The sequence below is a fragment of the Salmo trutta genome, chromosome 23, assembly GCF_901001165.1.
Source record: "Salmo trutta chromosome 23, fSalTru1.1, whole genome shotgun sequence".
NCBI classification, from domain to species: Eukaryota; Metazoa; Chordata; class Actinopteri; order Salmoniformes; family Salmonidae; genus Salmo; species Salmo trutta.
In genome coordinates this window covers 10,085,657-10,104,674 of record NC_042979.1, presented here as the reverse complement: position 1 = coordinate 10,104,674, position 19,018 = coordinate 10,085,657, and the positions used below count along the sequence as shown (strand labels likewise).

At 41.6% G+C, this 19,018-nt stretch overlaps 1 protein-coding gene across 4 annotated transcripts in view; it reads right to left on the bottom strand.

Annotated features, from left to right (window-relative positions):
- Positions 1-8,187: 8,187 nt before the first annotated feature.
- The window catches only part of LOC115159274 (phosphatidylinositol 4-kinase alpha), a 44,357-nt gene continuing 33,526 nt past the window's right edge, over positions 8,188-19,018 (bottom strand). For all 4 annotated transcript variants that reach the window (XM_029708834.1, XM_029708835.1, XM_029708836.1 and 1 more), the window contains exons 44-51: positions 17,902-18,079; positions 17,637-17,741; positions 16,854-16,979; positions 15,440-15,560; positions 13,951-14,110; positions 13,764-13,853; positions 13,588-13,671; positions 8,188-9,734 (exon numbers count right to left, since the gene is read on the bottom strand). In XM_029708834.1, coding sequence (XP_029564694.1) covers positions 9,683-9,734; positions 13,588-13,671; positions 13,764-13,853; positions 13,951-14,110; positions 15,440-15,560; positions 16,854-16,979; positions 17,637-17,741; positions 17,902-18,079 — 916 coding nt within the window. In that variant the 3' untranslated portion in view covers positions 8,188-9,682. The remainder of the gene's footprint in view (positions 9,735-13,587; positions 13,672-13,763; positions 13,854-13,950; positions 14,111-15,439; positions 15,561-16,853; positions 16,980-17,636; positions 17,742-17,901; positions 18,080-19,018) is intronic.

Genomic DNA, 19,018 nt, shown 5'->3' with positions numbered 1-19,018 from the left:
CATTAGCCAGCTAGCTAACGTTAGCTACCTAGCAAGAAATCATAACATATCATAAGTTTAGCAAATTGGTAACATATTCTACATTTTGCTAATTCGTAACATATAGTACGTTTTTCAAATATGTAACATATAATATGAATTGTAATTTGTAACATTAACTACCAAATGGGCGATGGACATCCAAACTAATACATACTATATGAAACGTAACATATCATACTAAACGTAGTTTCTGAATTTACGTACAAAATAATACGACATGCTCTGACACCAGGTTTCAGCACATTATAATTTGCCATACACTTGTCATGCACTGCAGTCCATCCCATGCATCCCCAATACATTTGTAGTTCAGTCTAAATTCTGCTATTGCAGTCCTTGGCCTTTCTATAGCCTGCAATGTTTCCAAATATTCGATTTTGAGCAGGCATCGGACGTGGGAACCGGAGAACCCATTTTCTCTCATTCGGGATGATATTTCTTCATAAATATATTTATTTCTATATATGCCAATTTTATTCAGAGCTGGACACGGTATTGTGCTTTGGCAACTGACCACAGTGCCAGTAGGCACTAGGTTTCTAATTCAACTGGCCAGTGTCATTTTTTTGAGAGGGCAGGACAAACATGACGTTGGCCAAATTCATACACATCGTTGTCCGGACTCGTTTACACTTCAAGGATATCCTTAAAAGATGTGTCTTCGACTAACTCTGAAGTTGGTCAAGAAAATCTAATCACAGTCAGATCACAATGCGTCTTTTGATTGCCTACTCCTGTCGACAAAGTCTAATCTCTCTCTGCCAGTCATCTCATCAGGTCACCACGATTAAGGCCGATTAAATAACAGAGTTTATTGTTCATTTTTTAATATGTGTTCTCAAGATAGGATGTGATCCTTGCTGAGTCCGCAGGCAATCAAACAATCACATCTAGTTGACAATGGGCATGACTTTGTCTACATATCATCCACAAACTATTAGCATACAGAGCATGAAAGCAGCAGATGCTATGCGTTTTTGTCCACTGCTCTCTCCATCCTTCTGTTTCTCTCTCCATCCTTTTGTTGCCTTCTGAGGCGTCCATCCACCCTAACCCCAGATGCCCGACTCGACCAACCCCCTTTGTCCTTTAGTGGTGGGCCTGGGTAGTACTGAGGGGGGAGGGGGACTGGGGTGTGTGTGGCAGAGGCCCTTTAAGTCCCCAGGGCCAGCTGTGATGTTCAGAGACCCCCCTCCCCAACACAACACACGTCTTTGTACCCACGACTATAGAGTGAGCGGTCATTACTTTTACATAACCTCCTTAAACACCTTTACTCTACGTCGCTCAGAAACAAGCTTAACTGTCAAACCAACAGGGCTCTTAATGACCAAAGCAAAGACGAAATCGGGCCACTGTTAATTTCGTCAACAAAAATTGTGGCTAAAATATTCGTCATTTTTCAGTGGCAATTGACTAGACTATAAGTGAGTAAATAGACCCAGAAAAAAATAGAACTAAACGAAAATTAGTTTTCATTTCAGTTGACTAAAACAAGACGAGACAATTGTGCACCTCCCATAGTTTGTTCTGGACTTGGGGACTGTGAAGGGACCAAGTGGCATGTCTTGTGGGGTATGCATGGGTGTCCGAGCTGTGTGCCAGCGGTTCAAACAGACAGCTCGGTGCATTCAACATGTCAATACCTCTCAGGTAACAGGTAACTCTTTATCCACAATATAGCAGGTGTGTAAAGCCATAACACATACAGTATCAGTCAAAAGTTTGTACACACCTACTCATTCCAGGTTTTTTCTTTATTTTTACTATTTTCTGCATTGTAGAATAATAGTGAAGACATCAAAACTATGAAATAACACATATGGAATCATGTAGTAACCAAAAAAAGTGTTAAACAAATCAAAATATATTTTGTATTTGAGATTCTTCAAAGTAGCCACCCTTTGCCTTGATGACAGTTTTGCACACTCTTGGCAGCTTTGCACACTCCTAAGACACCTTGAGTTGAGCCAGCCCCTCCCCCCAGTATATTTCGATCTGTCCCTTAGCTACCCTTTGCCTGGTTAAGAAACACAAGATGCTTTATGAAATTAAAAACAATAGCAGTATTGAGTTTAATAGAAAAACAGTTTAGCTATGTTTTCCTCTCTGTATAATATCGAGAAGTAGGCTGACTTTGAATTGGTAGGCCTAATTTTGCTAATTCCACCTGTACCTTTAGATCTAGCCAGAATTAACCTTGGGTAACTGGGTGGTTGGTGAATAGTCTATTTCAGGTGATATATCTGATACGAAAATAGTATGTTGGGGGCCTCCCGAGTAGCGCAGCAGTCTAAGGCACTGCATCGGAGTGTTGCTGTGTCACTACAGCCTTGGGTTCGATCCCAGGCTATGTCATTACCGGCTGTGACCGGGAGTCCCATAGGGCGTCGTCCGGGTTAGGGGAGGGTTTTACCGAGGGGGCTTTACTCGGCTCATCTCGCTCTATCCTTGATAGTTCCAACTGTGCCACTGGCTTTACTTCCAGTTTGTCTACACATTAATAGTTGACATTTTGGATTCACATCTCCATCACAACCAAAAATCTAAGTTAAAGTATTTGATTTAGTCCTATTCTTTAACTTAGATTTTTGGTTGAGGTGGAGACATATCAATTATTAATTTGTAGACAAACTAGAAATAAAGCCAGACTAAGTCAATGGCACAGATGGAACTATCCAAGCAGAAGATAAATCTCCTTAAAAGGTCGACATTTGGTTTGCGTTGACAACCAAATACAATTCAATATCACTTTTGAAAATACAATAAATAGCCTATTAACTTGTCGACAAGTTAACATTATTATACAGTATCTTGGATTCATGTCTCCAACCCAACCAAAAATAAAAGTTAAAGGGCCAACCTCATAGTGTGGAACTATATATATAAAACACAAAACAAATCTAGTTTTTGACTGCACTGGGCCTTTAAAGAATGGGATTAAGCCAGTGGCTCAGATTTAACTATCCAAGCAGTAGATACTGTACATCTCCTTTAAATGTTCATATTTAAAGAAGCTCTCAAAACATGCTGTCCAACTGTATACATGAATACCATTGCTTCACAATAAACATATTTGAAACAAAATGTGGATATTTGGTTGCATTGTCAACCAAACACAAATTAACATAACTTTTGTAATATAGAAAACAGCCTAAAGTTAAGTCTATCTTACAAACTAATGTAACATTCAACATTAAAATGATAAACCCATCCATGGCCACATTTTGAAGTTCTTAAAATGATAAATGTCTTCTTGTGTAGTCATGTAAAGCATGCATGTTCAAGACAGAATGCATGGGTCATTGCAGATCTGTGGAGATCTTGAGCGCGTTCGAGGGGGATCACTTTTGTCAAGCCATTGACCATTGTTAGTCACAGCCTTTCAAAGTGTGTTGCATAATGAGGATAAAAATTGTCTGACTAGCGCCTACATCGTGATCAAAGGTCATGTAGTTTTGGCTACAGTTGACTGCAAGTTTCTGCAGTTGCTCTTCACCAACTTCATCCTGCAACCATCGCCTGCACTGTGAGAGGCTCTGGTCATTTGTTTGACCCACCTGAACGTGAGCAGAGACTTAACCTAATGTTGCAAGAGTAAAATAAACACCTGAAACTATATCCCCTACATACTAGTCTTGACTTGAATAAAAAAGATGCCGTCTTGTTAACGTCCAAAAGCGGAAGTCACGTCACAGGCTCGTTTTCCATTTCCCCTGGAAACCAGAACATTTGGTTGTTGGGGATTTGGGCAGAGGCTTCCAAAGACGTGACTGAAACAGGAACCAACTTTGCTGCAATTCATGTATACAGTGGACATGTACAAATGAATGTGATATTTGAGTCTCTCTCACCAACTGATTGTACATTAGACTGGGAAAACAAACAAAGTGATTGCCTGATGATCTTCTGAACTTCCCAATATCTTGCAGTCAGTTTAAATCATACAAACCATACTTCCTTCAGCTTGAAATACTGTCAAAAGTACTGTCAGACTGATTTATAATAGACTATCATAGCCCCAATTAAAAAAGTTAACATTGAGTACATCGCTTTTTTTTTACATGGTGTGGTCGCACATTTCTTTTGAAATCAAAATGGGTTCGCGGGCCGAAAAAGTTTGGGAAGCCCTGTTTTAGATATTTGAAAGCATCGTGATAGCAAATTGGAAATGTAACTAATATAGGTGGTAATCTTATTGACCAACGTCTCAACCAAACATTATCCAACTTTCCACGTTGAAATTACGTGGTGTGCCCAGCGGGAAGTAATCTTCTCTGATAAGCTGACTGGTAGAGAGAGTATAGGTTTAGAGGTGGAACAGGAGGCCCTGCCTTCAGTGCCCTGGACCCAACCCACTGATCTCATACTGAGAGGTTTAATTTAATCCCTATCCGGAAGACTGGGAGACTTAACCTCTGCTAGAACTAGCTCACCTGATTTACAGGACATGTGTGTGTGTCTACTTTGTTGGCTGTTCATACCAAGCCTCTAGACCACCCATCCCAGCTAACAATTCTAATGAGAGAGAACGTGTTTGTAATGTTACCCTTAATGTTCCCCTGATGTTTGAGTGTCCAGTTTTCTGGAAAGGGAAAGGGGATACCTATTCAGTTACACAACTGAATGCATTCAACCAAAATGTGTCATCCGCATTTAAACCAACCCCTGAATCAGAGGTGGGGGGGGGGCTGTAATCATGGTTGCCATGTTCTCAGAACATAAGATATTCATGTTCTAGACACCTTTCATGGGAACATTGCAAGAACATTCCATGTCTCCTAGGATGTTTAAAACAGGGTATTCTATCATGGTCCCCTGTAAGTTTTTGTCTAGCTCCCCGGCTTGTTCCGGGGACACTCCTAAAGACGTTTTTAGGGCGTCGCCTGACGGTCCCAAAGGACATTTCTTCCCCTCAAAAAAATGATTTTCATTACACATCACACCTTGTTACAGTTTCTGAGCCCATCAAGACCCCGATTTGTGAACCACTGATCCATTCATAGCGTTTTGTCTGTCTGCAAGATAAGGGACACACACACACAGTGCTTTTAACTTACCTCCTTTACACACTTTGGCATACATGATTACATTGCGCATGTTCATTTATACAGTAACACCTCGGATTTAAAGAATGTCTAGAACGATCCCACTGAGCACACACTGGTTGAATCAATGCTGTTTCCACCAATGAGATTATGTTGAACCATTGTGGAATAGAAATTGAATTGACATCTGTGCCCAGTGGGATGTTTCGGGAATAGGGACACCGAGCCAAGCTTTGCCAGGGTTGAGGCAGGGTCAGAGTCAGAACAAATCAGTTGGGTGGGTACTTCCATGGGGGTGGGAGGAGGGGGGTGTCATTTCTCAACGTTTGTACTGACAGACTATCGAATATCATTCTAGAATAGGCCTATGCATAACATATTTCCTCCCATTGCCATGTCTGCCTATGCTCACACATTTGTCTCAATACGATGTTATATTTGTAATACCCCCAAACACCAAGGTTACATACCTCATTTCAGAATAGGCCATCTTGCAATACATTGATTCAGCTTTGATCTAACTTTACTGAACCAACACCATTGTGAGAAGTGATACTCTTCTATTTGTAATAATAATAATAATAAGTGATTAGTAGGGATATTAGGCGTAGAAAATAGAACTTGATGAGGGTTATTTTAAGCGATTTGAGTGCCCTTTGAATCGTGGTACTGAAAGGACAGCACCTTGACATATCGTTCCGGATTCCACTGCGCAATAGGGGGTCCGTGTTTTTTGGCAGGCAGGCGGTGAATTTGGATCCTAGATTTCATTGGTGTGGCGATAAGGTTCATGCGGTGGATCAGTTTGTTTGCATACGCAATAGAGGTGGTACGGTTTCTGTAAGAAATCGGACAGAAGGGCAGGTCATGAGTCCCAACCCCAAGTCCACAACAAACTGTTTTGAGAACAGCCGTTTTAGAAACTCCTGGTAGAATTTTCTGTCTGTGGCTTTTCTTGTTACATCGGATTTGTCTTGCTTGAAGTGGTCAAGCGTCCAACCGACAGTTCTCAGCACACGCCTTTAGTTATTAATCATTCCCACCACCGCCAGAGAAAGGGAAGAAACCACAATTTACCTACCTATAGGCTGTTATAGCTTACACATTTAGTAACATTATCATTCTATCGTTTTCATGGAATTTAGTTGCAATTAAACATTTGTAACAGCTCCGTGATATTCTGCACCGTTCCTCCGCACGACAGCAGCACTACATCTCTGCATAGCAAGTGGCTTAAACTATCTCCCAGAGAAAGCATCTGAGCAAGCGAAACAGCGTCCCTCTGTTTTACTATATGTAGCCCATGTACACATACTGAGACAGATGGGAGTTGCTTTATCTGAGATTAATGTGTCTTTTTGTCGGCACGAGTCTCCTCCAAATAAAGTATCAATATTTAAATATTTGATTTGAATGAGGAATGGCAGGGCGGGCCATGGCCCCTAAGGCCTGCCCATAACGCCGGTCCTGGGTTGAGGTCTGTCATAACAAGAGCCTATTATCCCGGGAGATAAAGAACCAGGCGGGTTAATTGGTTCTTAGCCTTGCCCTGCCTCAGGTCTACGATTTTATTTGATTTATTAGGATCCCCATTATCCGACACCAATGGTGTCAGCTAGTCTTACTTGGGTCCAACGAAAAATACATTACAGACAAAATACTTTATAATTTACATACATTTAAAAAGATTAACAAGTAGTGTGTGCATCTATCAGTTACACATACATGCTTTGTTTTTTAATCTAGGTTTTCTGTTCATTTGTTCTATATAAGATGGGAATTCCATGCACTCATTGCTCTGTATAATACTGTACGTTTCCTTGAATTTGTTCTGGACCTGCGGATTATGAAAAGACCTCTGGTGGCCTGTCTGGTGTCAGTGCTGTGCATAAGTTGACTATGCAAACAATTTGGAATTTCCAAGAAGTGACGCAGTCAGCCTTTCCTCAACTCTTAGCCAATAGAGACTGTTCTGGGCCAGCTGGAGTTTAACTAGGCATTTCTTTGCAGCACTTGACCTTATGACTGGACAATAATCAAGATAAGATAAAACTAGAGCCTGCAGGACTTGCTTTGTGGAGTGTGGTGTCAAAAAATCAGAGCATCTCTTTATTACAGACAGACCTCTCCCCATCTTTACAACCATTGAATCTATATGTTTTGACTGACAGTTTACAATCTAAGGTAACACCAAGTAATTTAGACTCCTCAATTTGTTCAACAACCATTCATCACCAGATTCAGCTGAGGTCTAAAATGTAGGGAATAATTTATACCAAATACATTGCTCTTAGCTTTAGTTTATTACTGGCCACCTAAGATGCTTGTGGCAGGCAGTAATCTGGTGGATCTGAGATCAACCAACTGATTCTTCGAGACTACAGGCCGTTTAATCTACTTCACCCACCTTACCCCGACACAGATCAGCACATGGGGCAGAAAGGCCTGATTTAGAGTCGCATGGGGCGGAAAGGCACGGTAGGTCTTGGTAACCAATAGTCTAAAAGGTAAGCGCTGGAGCATCTGAGGACCTATTTTAAAACTACTGGGCTTTCTCCCAGTTGGCAGGGGATGGGAGCAAATGCTTCGAAACAGAAGAGTTGCTGCCTGAAAATACTCATCGTTGTTGATCTTTTGGAGAGCGGTTTTGGACAAGTGCAAACTGTTTAAGTGCAGTAGAGTAGCACCTGTTCTGGCAAGGATAATCCCATACCCAGTTCTTAATGACAGCGTTTCAAAACGGCAGAAGTAGATAAAATGACACAGACGTCAAGTGTTTGTAGCTGCAACTGGGGTTTATGTTTCAGCACTCGATCACAATTATACATGGGGGGGGCTGTAATGTGCTCTCTACTAAGATTCTGGAAACGTGCACACACACACACACACACACACACACACACACACACACACACAGAGAGAGAGATTGATATGGTAGAACTTAGACCTGAAACCACAAAAAGGTGCAGACAGTGGCTGACAACAGAGGACAGTATAAAACTAACATTAAATCAAAAATCAACAATAGTCCAATTAAAAGACTACAGCAATGGACTCAGGCTTGTACAACTAGGGGTTAACAATGTAACAGCTCTCATTGGTCTGAAATGCAGGTCTTGTTAGTTATTACAAACATACAGCACTCTGTAATTTCCATCATATTACAAATCTGTAATACATACATAGGTTATTTCATCTTATACATCCAAGGAAAATACCCTTAAGTTAATTATAACATATCCAATTCAGAACAAATATAATACAGACCATCTAATCTAAAATGATAAACAGATGTACGATTCATTATCTTTACAGACTATCAAGTAAAACATCTTCATAAAGACAGAACATTTAGTACAGCACGACAGCAGGGTCTTTGACGGGATAATGACAGCAATCTCATATGTTGACGCACATTAAGAGGGTAACATCTTGCATAACATCAGAGGAGAGTAGTTGTTATGTAATTACACTTCTGTTTGTGCCAAGGATTAGAGAGAAATGGCTTTTTGGGTCTTCATAGTTATCATTATCATCACTACCATCATCATCATCATCATAATACTAACCCAAATCCTGGAGCTTCAAGTAGAGGGTCGAAGGTGAAAATCTTTCTTTCTACAGAAAGAGGAATGTCTCCAAATAGAAATCACACACACATTTAAGACAGCTACTAAATCCATGTAAGATGTTAATACTAGTAAAGGTCTGGTCTTGAGACATGCAGAGTTAGTAGGTTAGTAGGTAAACAAACATTGGTTTATCCTAGACTGGACCCAACCACCTTGGAGCTGATACACACGTACACACACAGTCTTGTATAGCTAACATTATGGGGGACACACAATTCAGTCCCATTCAAAATCCTAATTTTCCCTAACCCCTACTCTTACCCTAACCCAAAAACCTAACCTTAACCCTAAAACTAACCCTAGCTCCTAACCCCCCTAGAAATAGCATTAGACTTTGTGGGGACTAACAAAATGTCCTCAGTCGGTCACATATTTGTTTGATTACTATTCTTGTGGGGAATAACTATTCTGGTCCCCACAAGAATAGTTAAACAAGTCCACACACACACACACACACACACACACACAATGTTATTGACTCAAGACAGATATAGTCACTAGCGCCACCATTAGAAATGTCCCCCGAGAGAAGATCTACTCTTATCGCTTTTGACTACTAAAGACACCCGCACACACACACACACACACAGTATTAGTATATGATTGATATGTGATATGTATTATGACCGTGAGATTTGCTGATTGTATTGGAGTTCAGTAACCGGTTGTGTGATTGCCTTTCGCAGGAATCGACTGGTTAGTTAGTTAGTTGATTGATAGGTTAGTGTGACTTTTCTAGTCTGGTGTAACAACTCTTGATCAGGGTCCAATCAGGTGGGTGAAATACGATGATCTATAAAGTGCACAAGATGCTTGATGCTAGCTAGCTGAAGAGAATGACTTTGTACAGGACAACCTCTGACCTTACAGACAGTATAAAAAGCAGAGGTTACTGCATATATAGGGAATAAGGACTCATATCAGACAGGTCCAAGTATGTGATAATACTGCAGCAGGTCTTTAGTATGGGATCTGGTTCTGGTAATACTGCAGCATATCGTAGGTCTTGCTCCTGAATAGACAGACAGAAAACAGACAGTTATAGCATGTGTATAGACAGTTAGTTAGCATGTACAGTTGAAGTCAGAAGTTTACATACACCTTAGTCAGATACATTTAAACTCAGTTTTTCACAATTCCTGACATTTAATCCTAGTACAAATTCCCTGTCTTAGGTCAGTTAGGATCACCACTTTATTTTAAGAATGGGAAATGTCACAATAATAGTAGAGAGAATTATTTATTTAATATTTAACTTCTTTCATCACATTCCCAGTGGGTCAGAAGTTTACATACACTCAATTAGTATTTGGTAGCATTGCCTTTAAAATGTTTAACTTAGGTCAAATGTTTTGGGTAGCTTTCCACAAGCTTCCCACAATAAGTTGGGTGAATTTTGGCCCATTCCTCCTGACAGAGCTGGTGTAACTGTGTCAGGTTTGTAGGCCTCCTTGCTCGCACACGCTTTTTCAGTTCTGCCCACACATTTTCTTTAGGATTGAGATCAGGGCTTTGTGATGGCCACTCCGATACCTTAACTTCATTGTCCTTAAGCCATTTTGCCATAACTTTGGAAGTATGCTTGGGGTCATTGTCCATTTGGAAGACCCATTTGCGATCAAGCTTTAACTTCCTGACTGATGTCTTGAGATGTTGCTTCAATATATCCACATAATTCTCCTACCTCATGATCCCATCTATTTTGTGAAGTGCACCCCCACAACATGATGCTGCCACCCCCGTGCTTCACGGTTGGGATGGTGTTCTTCAGCTCGCAAGCCTCCCCCTTTTTCCTCCAAACATAGCGATGGTCATTATGGCCAAACAGTTCTATTTTTGGTTCATCAGACCAGAGGACATTTCTCCAAAAAGTACGATCTTTGTCCCCATGTGCAGTTGCAAACCGTAGTCTGGCTTTTTTATGGCGGTTTTGGAGCAGTGGCTTTTTCCTTGCTGAGCGGCCTTTCAGGTTATGTTGATATAGGACTCGTTTTTACTGTGGATATAGATATTTTTGTACCTGTTTCCTCCAGCATCTTCACAAGGTCCTTTGCTGTTGTTCTGGGATTGATTTGCACTTTTCGCACCAAAGTAGGTTCATCTCTAGGAGACAGAACGCGTCTCCTTCCTGAGCGGTATGACGGCTGCGTGGTCCCATGGTGTTTATACTTGCGTACTACTGTTTGTACAGATGAACGTGGTACCTTCAGGCGTTTGGAAATTGCACATAAGGATGAACCAGACTTGTGGAGGTCTACAATTCTTTTTCTGAAGTCCTGGCTGATTTATTTTGATTTTCCCATGATGTCAAGCAAAGAGGCACTGAGTTTGAAGGTAGGCCCTGAAATACATCCACAGGTACACCTCCAATTGACTCAAATTATGTCAATTGGCCTATCAGAAGCTTCTAAAGCCATGACATCATTATCTGGAATTTTCCAAGCTGTTTAAAGGCACAGTCAACTTAGTGTATGTAAACTTCTGACCCACTGGAATTGTGATACAGTGAATTATAAGTGAAATAATCTGTCTGTAAACAATTGTTGGAAAAATTACTTGTGTCATGCACAAAGTAGATGTCCTAACCGACTTGCCAAAACTATAGTTTGTTAACAACAAATTTGTGTAGTGGTTGAAAAACGAGTTTTAATGACTCCAACCTACGTGAATGTAAACTTCCGACCTCTGTCTGTATACACATGCTATACAGTTGTCAGCATGTACAGTGCATTCGGGAAAAGCATTCAGACCCCTTGACTTTTTCCAAATTTTGTTTTGTTACAGCCTTATTCTAAAATAATTTAATCTAACATGTTCCTCATCAATCTACACAGAATACCCCATAATTTTTTTTTTCAACATTTATTAAAAACAGAAATACCTTATTTACATAAGTATTCAGACCCTTTGCTATGAGACTCGAAATTGAGCTTTGGTACATCCTGTTTCCATTGATCATCCTTGAGATGTTTCTACAACTTGATTCGAGTCCAGCTGTGGTAAATTCAATTGATTGGACATGATTTGGAAAGGCACACACCTGTCTATATAATGTCCAACAGTTGTCAGTGCAAAAAGAGCAAAAAACAAGCCATGAGCTCAAAAGGAATTGTTCGTAGAGCCCCGAGACAGGATTGTGTCGAGGTACAGTAAGGGAACCAAAAAATGTCTGCGGCATTCAAGGTCCCCAAGAACACAGTGGCCTTTATCATTCTGAAATGGAAAAAGTTTGGAACCACCAAGACTCTTCCTAGAGCTGGCCGCCCGGCCAAAGTGAGCAATCAGTGGAGAAGGGCCTTGGTCAGGGAGGTGACCAAGAACCCATTGGTCAATCTGACAGAGCTCCAGAGTTCCTCTGTGGAGATGGGAGAACCTTCCAGAAGGACAACCATCTCTGCAGCACTCCATCAGTCAGGTCTTTATGGTAGAGTAGCCAGACGGAAGCCACTCCTCAGTAAAAGGCCCATGACAGCCCGCTTGGAGTTTGCCAAAAGGCACCTAAAGGACTCTCAGACCATGAGAAACAAGATTCTCTGGTCGGATGAAACCAAGATTGAACTCTTTGGCCTGAATGCCAAGCGTCACATCTGGAAGAAACCTGGCACGATCCCTACGGTGAAGCATGGTAATGGCAGCATCATGCTGTGGGCATGTTATTCAGTGGAAGGGACTGGGAGACTAGTCAGGATCGAGGGAAATATGAACGGAGCAAAGTACAGAAAAATCCTTGATGAAAACCTGCTCCAGAGCACTCAGGACCTCAGACTGGGGCAAATGTTCACCTTCCAACAGTACAACGACCCTAAGCACACAGCGGCTTCGGGACAAGTCTCTGAATATTCTTGAATGACCCAGCCAGAGCCCGGACTTGAATCCGATCGAACATCTCTGGAGAGACCTGAAAACAGCTGTGCAGTGACACTCCCCATCCAACCTGACAGAGCTTGAGAGGATGTGCAGAGAATAATGGGAGAAACTCCCCAAATACAGGTGTGCCAAGCTTGTGGCGTCATACACAAGAAGGCTGTAATCGCTGCCAAAAGGTGCTTCAACAAAGTACTGAATAAAGGGTTTGAATACTTTTGTAAATGTGATATTTCAGTTGTTTATTTTTTTATATATTTGCAAAAATTGCAAAAAACCTGTTTCTGCTTTTTCATTATGAGGTATTGTGTGTAGATTGATACTATTGAATCCATTTAGGAATGGTTGTGCCATAACACAATGTGGAAAAAGTCAAGGGGTTCTGAATACTTTCCGAATGCACTGTATAGCATCTGTATACAGTTAGTTAGCATGTATAGCATTTGTATACAGACAGTTAGTTCGCATGTATAGCATGTGTATATAGACAGCATGTATAGCGTGTGCATATAGACTGTTAGCATGTATATAGATATTTCTGGTTATTGAGATGGGGGTTATAGGAGTGAGGGAAGGACCTAGAAACTGGAATGGGACAGGGCCATAGAGTGAGGAAAGGCGCTAGAGACTGGAATGGGACAGGGCCAGAGAGTGAGGAAAGGCGCTAGAGACCGGAATGGGACAGGGCCATAGAGTGAGGAAAGGCGCTAGAGACTGGAATGGGACAGGGCTATAGAGTGAGGAAAGGCGCTAGAGACTGGAAAGGGACAGTGCCATAGAGAGAGGGAAGGCGCTAGAGACTGGAATGGGACAGGGTCATAGAGTGAGGGAAGGCGCTAGAAACTGGAATGGGACAGGGCCATAGAGTGAGGGAAGGCGCGAGAGACTGGAATGGGACAGGGCCATAGAGTGAGGGAAGGCGCTAGAGACTGGAATGGGACAGGGCCATAGAGTGAGGGAAGGCGCTAGAGACTGCAAAGGGACAGGGCCTTTGGTGTTACCTGCTGCTGAGGAAGCAGCTCTGGATGACCTTGATGATGTAAGCGGCCGCCTCCTTCTCACTCATACTGGGGTTGAACCTCTGCCTGTGAACCCAAACACACATGTTCAGAAACGGTCAAAAGAGACTTTGCAAAAATTTAATATATGCGCCCATGTGGTTTATTGATGTACTGACTTGAGCAGTTTGATGGTCTGTCCTCTGAAGCATGGTAGTCCAGTGTCCAGCATCAAAGTGACCAGAGACACCACCGCGTCCATGTAGGGCCTGACGCAGAGAGGAGAGACAAAAAATAATAATCTGATTAACACAAAAAAAAACGACAGTTTAGATGCAAATAAGATTGAGACACACCCACTCTTACCTGACAGCCAGGTACCCTCTGACACACATCTCCATGAACCATTTGAAGGGAGTGGCTTCCATCTTGCCTCCCATGATCATCACCATCTCATCAGTCAGCTTGATGTCTGGCTCCCAGCCCAGGTTACCACCAGGAGAACTCTCAAACATGAAGCCAAAGTCTGAAAGTAGATAGTTTTTTTTTTATATACAGTGGGGGACTAAAATGATTGACACCCTTGATAAAGACGAGCAATAAATTACTGTATAAAATAAATAACTCAAATACTGAGCTGTATTGGATGTAAAAACAATTTGGGAAATTTGTATTTTATACTAACACAATTACTCAGAGAAATAGATTTTGTTTAAACGAGCAATATACGTTTTTTCTCAAAAAGATAGGGGTCAAAATGATTTACTTTCCCTCTCACCATTACCCATAACGGGTAGCATGTCTTGGGGGTATGATCTGTGACCCTTTCTCACTCATTATTCACGATTCATTCAGGATTATCCATAACCATGGTAACATCCACATTCATTTAGAAGTGTTAAGAAACATTATGTTCTTACTTACAATAAAAGTGACTCCAAAATGACACAATACATGATTTACCATTCATTTCTATTGGACACAAAATAAATCAGAGAAACAACCAAAACGAACCGCAAACGCATCCAACAAATATTACACTTTTGACTAATTTATTTATAAGAATCTTTAGGGGTTCTAACTTGAAATATACTTATTATACTTATTCCAGTCACGATATTAGAACTTACTGATTACGTCACATGTACATGTTAAAATTCTATTGGTGTTAGGGGTCAAGGAAGAGTGAATAGGAACTTTGTGAATGGAAATTTACTGTGAGAGAAAAGGAAAACAGTATATGACCCTGGTCTGTCGAGTAAGGTGAAGGATGTCACTGATAAACATCATGGAGAAGTGACCGGATAAAGAGGAACTGCTACCAGACTGTTTGACCAGAGCAACAGTTGGGCAACACATAAGAAGTTCCAAGAAGTTGTACTCCTACTCTCGTCATGACACATACATGGTTGTTCGATCATGTGCAAAGTGTGCCTGCAGCTGAGCCGCGCAGTGGGTTGAATAAAATTGGTTTGAGCTTTCACTAGTCGTCCGTTTGAGTCTTCACTCGGTTTGTACAATACTTTTGGCCCCTACCTATTTTGATTAAAAAAATGTATTACTTGTTCAACAAAATCTCTGAGAAATTGTATTAGTATAAAATAATATAATTTCCCCCTTTTTTTTGCATACAGTATACCTCAGCATTTTAATAATTTATTTTATACAGTCATTATTGCTCATCTTTATCAAGGGTGTCCATCATTTCAGACCCCACTGTAAATTAAATTAATATCTTTATTGTCCCAAAGAGAAATAATGTGTCCCTTGCTCTATTAAATGAATGATCGAGTGGATGAGGTTAAGGATGACTGATTGCGTACCAATGTGGACTACGTTATGGATGATTTTGTACCTATGTGGATGAGGTGTCCCTTGCTGTCCAGCATGATGTTCCCGTTGTGTCTATCTTTGATTTGCAGCAGGAAGAGCAGCAGGCTGTAGGCTGCCATACTACGGATGAAGTTGTACCTCGCCTAGAAAGTGTGGGGGCGACAGAGAGAGAGAATAGGTTGCGCCCTCTGTGCACAATGTTGGTGAGGTAAAAGAGTTGATGTATATTAAGGCAACCGTTCCATTTTAATGTCAAGAGACATACAGTGCCTTCAGAGAGTATTCATACCCCTTGACTTATTCCAGATTTTGTTGGGTTACAGCCTGAATTCAAAACTGAATAAATATTATTTTTCTCTCACCCATAATGACAAAGTGAAAACATGTTTTTAGACATTTTAGCAAACGTATTGAAACTTAAATACAGAAATCTCATTTACAGCTGTGAGTCTTTTTAGGAAAGTCTCTAAGAGCTTTCCACACCTGGATTGTGCAGCATTTGCCCATTATTATATAAAAAAATTATTCATGCTCTGTCAACTTGGTTGTTGATCATTATCAATGCTAGGCAACCATTTTCAGGTCTTGCCATAGATTTTCAAGTAGATTTAAGTTAGTGAATGTTCCTGAGTGGTCGAGTTAAAACTGTCTTCATGGTAAGCAACTCCAGTGTAGATTTGGGCTTGTGTTTTATGTTATTGTCCTGCTGAAAGATCTCCCAGTGTCTGGTGGAAAACAGACTGAACCAGGTTTTTCTCTAGGATTTTCCCTGTGCTTAGCTCCATTCTGTTTCTTTTTTTATCCTGAAAAACTCCAGTCCTTAACAATTACAAGCATATTCATGACATGATGCAGCCAAAACTATGCTTGAAAATATGGACTGGCCTGGTACTCAGTAATATGTTTGGAGCAAATCCAATACAACGCAACACTTTGTATTCAACATAAAAAGTGAATTGCTTTACCAAATCTTTTGCAGTATTACTTTAGTGCCTTGTTGCAAACAGGATGCATGTTTGGAATATTTGTATTCTGTACAGGCTTCTTTCTTTTCACTCTGTCATTTAGGTTAGTATTGTGGAGTAATTACAATGTTGTTGATCCATCCTTAGTTTTCTCCTATCACAGCCAAACTCTGTTTTAAAGTCACCATTGGCCTCATGGTGAAATCACTGTGTGGTTTACTTCTAGTAAAAATCTCAAAAAACCTAATTCTACTTTGACATTATGGTGTATTGTGTGTAGGCCAGTGACAAAAAAAAATCTCAATTTAATCCATTTTAAATTCAGGCAGTAACACAACAAAATGTGGTAAAAGTTAAGAAGTGTGAATACTTTCTGAAGGCCCTGTAAGTATATGGCCAAATAAGTGAAAAATTCCCACAGTGGGTCAGGTCAGGGATGAAAGTTCAGGGGTTGGGGGACAGTCATCTCACCTTCTGAAAGGCCAGAGTGGACTCATCTCCGTACTGGTTCCTGAAATAGTCGTACATCCCAAAGTCCGTCTGTCTGCCCAGCTGGTCACGGGACTTACAGTCGGGGATACACTCGATCACACCACACTGGACATGGAGACGGATACAGGGAAAGCATTACTGTGATGCTACACAGCACAGAGTAACAAGACAAAGGGTAAGGTCTAAGGGCTAGGGTGTAGACCACCCCAACTTGTGAGCAAAACATTTTAGCGGCCCCCCCTCTTGACAGCGGAAAGTCAAAATTGAAGTTTTAGAGCAGATTCTACACATTTTAGCACGGGGCGTAGAGAAGATTTTACTAATTTACAACTAATTTCATGCAATTCTACTCATTTTGCCATGGGGCGGAGAGAAGATTTTGCAAGTTTGTAACTCATTTCATGCAAATCTAAAAACGTTGATATGGGGCATAGAGAATAATTCGCATTTTATTGGTCACATACACATGGTTAGCAGATGTTAATGCGAGTGTAGCGAAATGCTTGTTTATATAGCTGGCCTAGACTAATTTACCAATAAAAAAAATCTTAGCTGACACGCTGATGCACAACAAAATGTTGAAATTGCACCTGGTGTATTCCGCTATTCTAACTCTGAACAGTAAGTTGAGATTGCGACAGGGGAAAAAAAAAAAGGCACGGTCTCAACTTACTGTTCGGCGTTAGAATAGTGGAATACACCAGGTGCAATTTGGAAATGGATCCGTAGGCCTGCTAAAAAGGGTGTAGAGGTTATTCTTACCCCGGGGGCCGTAGCCACCACTCTGTAGGGAAACACAAACAGGTCCAGTCCCACCAGCTGGAAGATGTTCTTAAACAGACCAATGATCTGGAGAGCCAGCATGTCCTGGAGGGACAAAGAGAGAGGAAGAGAGAGGGAGGGAAAGAAAAGGAGGTATGGAGAGAATACAATTATCAAAAAAATGCTGATGACATTTTGTGTTGTTTATAAAGTGCTGAGTATGTAAAATATGCTTGTGGTGTGTGTGTGTGTTGGTCTGTCGTACCTGTCTGCAGTCGTCGCCCACTTTAAAGATGGCAGCTTGCCAGACGATCCTGCGAGCTACATCTTCGCTGTCCTCCCCATCCTGAGAGTCTGACTGACAACGCAGACCCTCCTTCTCCAGCTCACTGACCCCACAACGCTTCACCTTGAACTTAGCTAGGTACGGGGCCTTGGCAGCACTGGGGGAGACCAGAGACAGCAGTCAGATATACAGTGCATTCAGAAAGTATTCAAACCCCTTCCATTTTTCAACATTTTCCATCGTTTTTATATGGAAGAAGTTTGGAACCACCAAGACTCTTTCTAGTCCTGGCCGCCCAGCCAAACTGAGCAATCAGGGGAGAAGGGCTTTGGTCAGGGAGGTGACCAAGAACCCGGTGGGCAATCTAACAGAGCTCCAGAGTTCCTCTGTGGAGATGGGAGAACCTTCCAGAAGGACAACCATCTCTGCAGTAGTGGCCAGACGGAAGCCACTCATCAGTAAAAGGCACATGACAGCCCGCTTGGAGATTACCAAAAGACACCTAAAGGACTCTCAGACCATGAGAAACAAGACTCTCTGGTCTGATGAAACCTAGATTGAACTCTTTGGCCTGAATGACAAGCGTCACGTCTGAAGGAAACCTGGCACCATCCCTACGGTGAAGCATGGTGGTGGCAGCATCATGCTGTGGGGATGTTTTTCAGGGACTGGGAGACTCGTCAAGATCGAGGGAAAGATGAACGGAGCAAAGTACAGGGAGATCCTTGATGAAAACCTGCTTCAGAGCGCTCAGGACCTCAGAATGGGGCAAAGGTTCATCTTCCAACAGGACAATGACCCTAAGCACACAGCCAAGACAATGCAGGAGTGGCTTCGGGACAAGTCTCTGAATGTTCTTGAGTGAGCCAGCCAGAGCCCGGACTTGAAACCGATCGAACATCTCTGGAGAGACCTGAACATATCTGTGCAGCAACGCTCCCCATCCAACCTGACAGAGCTTGAGAGGATCTGCAGAGAATAATGGGAGAAACTCCCCAACTACAGGTGTGCCAAGCTTGTAGCCTCATACCCAAGAAGACTCGAGGCTGTAATCACTGCCAAAGGTGCTTCAACAAAGTACTGAGTAAAGGGTCTG